General features: G+C 50.5%; 3 protein-coding genes across 3 annotated transcripts; 1 reads left to right on the forward strand and 2 right to left on the reverse strand.

The window, feature by feature from the left end:
• Window positions 1–181: 181 nt before the first annotated feature.
• On the forward strand, window positions 182–820 carry PPTG_17072 (hypothetical protein; the record flags this gene model as incomplete). The annotated part of the gene is made up of 1 exon (XM_008914916.1): window positions 182–820. One exon carries the CDS (start codon window positions 182–184, stop codon window positions 818–820), a length of 639 nt encoding a protein of 212 aa, XP_008913164.1.
• A 441-nt stretch (window positions 821–1261) lies between these two features.
• On the reverse strand, window positions 1262–1966 carry PPTG_17073 (hypothetical protein). The gene has a single exon (XM_008914917.1). It carries the CDS (start codon window positions 1938–1940, stop codon window positions 1335–1337), a length of 606 nt encoding a protein of 201 aa, XP_008913165.1. The 5' UTR covers window positions 1941–1966; the 3' UTR covers window positions 1262–1334.
• A 129-nt stretch (window positions 1967–2095) lies between these two features.
• PPTG_17074 (hypothetical protein) lies at window positions 2096–2829 on the reverse strand (the record flags this gene model as incomplete). Its single annotated transcript, XM_008914918.1, has 2 exons — window positions 2096–2379; window positions 2440–2829. 2 exons carry the CDS (start codon window positions 2827–2829, stop codon window positions 2122–2124), a joined length of 648 nt encoding a protein of 215 aa, XP_008913166.1. The 3' UTR covers window positions 2096–2121.
• Window positions 2830–3591: the final 762 nt, after the last annotated feature.

Raw genomic sequence — 3591 nt, forward strand, 5'->3', positions numbered from 1 at the left:
CGTCGATCCACCTTGGTCGAGCTCGCGCCGGCTGAGCTGGTCCCCAGAGGTCAGGAAGGCGTGGAAAAAGCGCTCCGAAAACAGCACGTTGAGCAAGCGAAACATGCAATTCTTCGTTCGCTTCTCCTCCTCCTGTTGCCCGCGCCTCGCGTCACTCCTTTGCTGCTGCACACGCTTCCGGATGGCCTTCTTGTTGTTGTCGTACGCGTTCAGCAGCGCAATCCTGCCCTCCTTGTTCGTGTTCTTCACTACGTTAAGCTTACGCGCCGTGCACTCGAGCTTGAGCTGGGGTAGCGACCAGTTTTCGTACGCCTCCGAGGTTGGCACGGGCACGGGCGTCTTGCGTCGGCTCAACAGCGCCGCGCTCACTGTCCATGTTGCTGGCGCCGCCATGGCCAGGGAGAATTTCCGCTGGGAGCTGAACGAGCGCGCGAAAAGAAGCTTGCAACAGGAGCTCGGAAACTTTAAAGGAAACTGTAGCCAAGTGGCGAGACCTGGTCAGATCGCGATCCGGTTCGGAACGGCCAAAAGCACTTCCCCAGGACATCACCTAACCTCCCCTTTTCCTCGCGCCCCGCGCCCCGATCCGATCCCGGTTCGGAACGGCCCTAACGGTATGTGGAGTAAGGAGCAGGTACAACAAGTGGTAAACTCCACGGGTGCCTTCACGACTACGGACAAGGTTTCAGCTCGCAGGAAGAGCAGCGTCGTGAAGGCGGCGATCCCGTCCGGTTACACGCCGATGTTCGTCATGGTCGTGAAAGACGAGCTGTATAAAAAAGGATGCACGTGGTGTTCATACGCGATCTGGACAAGGTGATCTATCCCCGAAAACTGGACGGCCAGAAGCTGCGGGATCCCGTCCATTAAGGACGCTAGTGAGATCGAGATGAGGGGGGGGGGGGGTAAATGGTAACACTGAGAAGACCTTGTTTTGAACGCGCTATTTGTGGCATTAAAACCAGCCGAGATGACGAATATAAGTAAATTTTGGATGATGAAAAAGAAAACGTGTAGCTAATGAATGAAGTGCCTTCCAGCAACCTGGTCGTGGCAAAATTGCCGGTGCAAGCGGTCACACAAGATACTGCTTCGATCTACTTGCGACTAGCATTGTGAGTTGTGCACCGCCTTCAAGTACAGCTACTCAAACAAGATGATCAAAGGCGATGTTAGCGCAGACGTCGAAATGGCTGTGGGCTCACAAAGTGCCAAACTATACAAAGGGACAGGGTCAGTGCCTGCTAAATAATAACTTTGATGGCAAGATTAACATACCTTTTTGCGTTGCTGCTGGATTCGATGTCTTTGACAGCTCTGCCAAAGTAAATGTTTTACCTCGCAGCCTTGGAAACGTTTATTTCCTGTGGAAATAGTCTGTCATTGTGCTTCGGGAATGCACGTCGATCTGCCTCAGGGATCGGCTCTGAAGATTGAGATTTAATTTTTTCCAGAACTGCGGCAAAGCGTCTCTCTTCAGCAGCGGCGGCAGCAGCGGCAGATTGGGGAGAGCTCGTGTTATCTGGCTCGATAGCAAGAGTAACTGGTGCATCGTCGTCGCCCTCCAACTCGCAGAGTACGGACTGCCAGTACTCAAATGCAGTGTCTGGCCCGACAACGCTTTCTTCTTCGGTGTCATCTTCGGTTTCATTGCACTCAAAAACATCGTCTCTGTCTCTTAGCCGGGTGCGCTCTGTAGGATCAATCAATCGTGTAGTGTTGGCGACCTTGGAGGGACCGACTTCAGTATCAAATTCTCGCACTTGCTTACGAACCAAAGCCAGTTTCCTTGCCTTCTCAGGTGACATCCTGTTCCTCTTCGCAATATGGATCAAAGCCAATTCGCTGAAATAACGCTCCCAAGTAGGCGTATTAACAGCGATAGACAACAAAGCGAGCGCAAAAGCCAGCAACTTGCTTTTCGGCATTTCCGATCGCATACAAATCCAGTAGGCGTGAAATGAACTGAAGTCGGTGAATGAAAGCGATGTGACGTCGTCATCGACGATCCAGTTGTGTAGATCTTCATACAACCTCGACGTGTCCAACCCAATTCCAAACCGCTTGAAGTAGTAGATCCCACGCGGCACAAAGAGCCAGCTGAAGTCAGCGGTGTCTTGCCTAGGAGCCTTTTAGCAGCTTGTCTGTGTGCAGTAAATAGAGAGCTAACAGCATTAGCGGTTGCTCACATTGAAGCCATCGTTTCTCCACTTCGCGAATAAGATTCCTGCTACCGTACGGATGCTTGTGAAATCCAGCAAAGATATCGAGATAGCAGACGACAACATCGGCCATGGTATTTTCATCACGCTGTAGTTTCAGGGACGCGTAGGAGAGAGGGCGCACGACTTCTTCAGAATCTTTAAGTGAGTTCCAAAACTTTTAATCAGCAAAAAACCGTAACGTAGCGGGAAAATCTGCGGAAACTCTAAACTTCACCTCCAATAACTCCAGAGCACTGCGAATTCGTAGAAGCGATGCAAAGCAGCCATGCATGCTGTTCCATCGTGTTTCACATAGCTGCTTCACGTTCAGTTTATACCCGTAAGTTTCTTCCATACACGCATTGGCTTCCACTAGCCACTTGGCCGACGAAGCATTTAGGGCGTTGACAGCATCGGAGGCCTTCTTGATAACTTCCGCATAGTCCGACTTGAGTACAGATTTAACCAAGTTATGCAGGTCATGTGCAAAACAGATGACAAAAGCGATAGTAGGCCACCTGAGGCTCAAAATCCGTCTCGCCCGGCCGCACTGACCCGCATTATCGGTGACCACTGCTCCAATTTTCCAGCCTTTCTTCTGCATGTCAACCATCAGTCCCTCCATTTGCTCAGCAATCGCTACACCATCATGACGAGAACCGCTAGCAAAGAGACCATAGATTAGTACGAAGCCAAACAACGCTAGCTGACAGCCGAGTAAATGTGCTCGTGCGATATTCTGCCATACATCCGAGAGGACGTTTACTCGTCCACCGGTTTGTCTTGCGTTTGTTTCAAGGTAGAACTCTCGAGGTTTTCACAAGCCAAAGCATATTTATCGAGAATTGGGCCACCCAGTGGCTTTCGTCAAGGACGTGAATCAATGCTCCCTGTCATAGTATTGGCATGATGAAGAAGGCGAGCAATTGACGGGCGCTCAATAAAGCTATCGGGGATATTGGTATCGTCTTGAAACTGGAGAATTAAGCGCTCCAAAACTTTAGTCTCATCGTCTTCCGAAATTCCAGCGTAAAATTCGTCAATTCTTCGTTGCCGTTTTGCAGTTGGTTGCTGCTGAGTATCAACACCATCCGATGGCAGTCGCTGGGCCATAAAGCCGCTGCTAGCATCATAGGTACCAATATTGGCCGGATTTGAAGGTGTCACGGTAGTGCTGTTAGCTCGAACGTAGGAAATGAACGCTTGGCAACTTTTCAAATGGCTCCTGAAGTTCTCGACCCTACCCTTAATTCGATTCGGTTCCGGAGTGTTGTAGGTGCCATTTGGTTGTCTTGAATCTTTATAGGCTCGATCGGAATGCTTACAAACGTGCCAGGTTCGGCCGTTTCCGCAGTCGATCCTCACGTTGATGAACTCCAGCCGCTCA

The sequence above is a fragment of the Phytophthora parasitica genome (assembly GCF_000247585.1).
Source record: "Phytophthora parasitica INRA-310 unplaced genomic scaffold supercont2.64, whole genome shotgun sequence".
Classification (NCBI taxonomy): domain Eukaryota; phylum Oomycota; class Peronosporomycetes; order Peronosporales; family Peronosporaceae; genus Phytophthora; species Phytophthora nicotianae.

What these genes read in the sequence shown, in the direction of transcription:
- PPTG_17073 (XM_008914917.1), bottom strand. Translation starts at nt 1,940, where the DNA reads ATGCGATCGGAAATGCCGAAAAGCAAGTTGCTGGCTTTTGCGCTCGCT.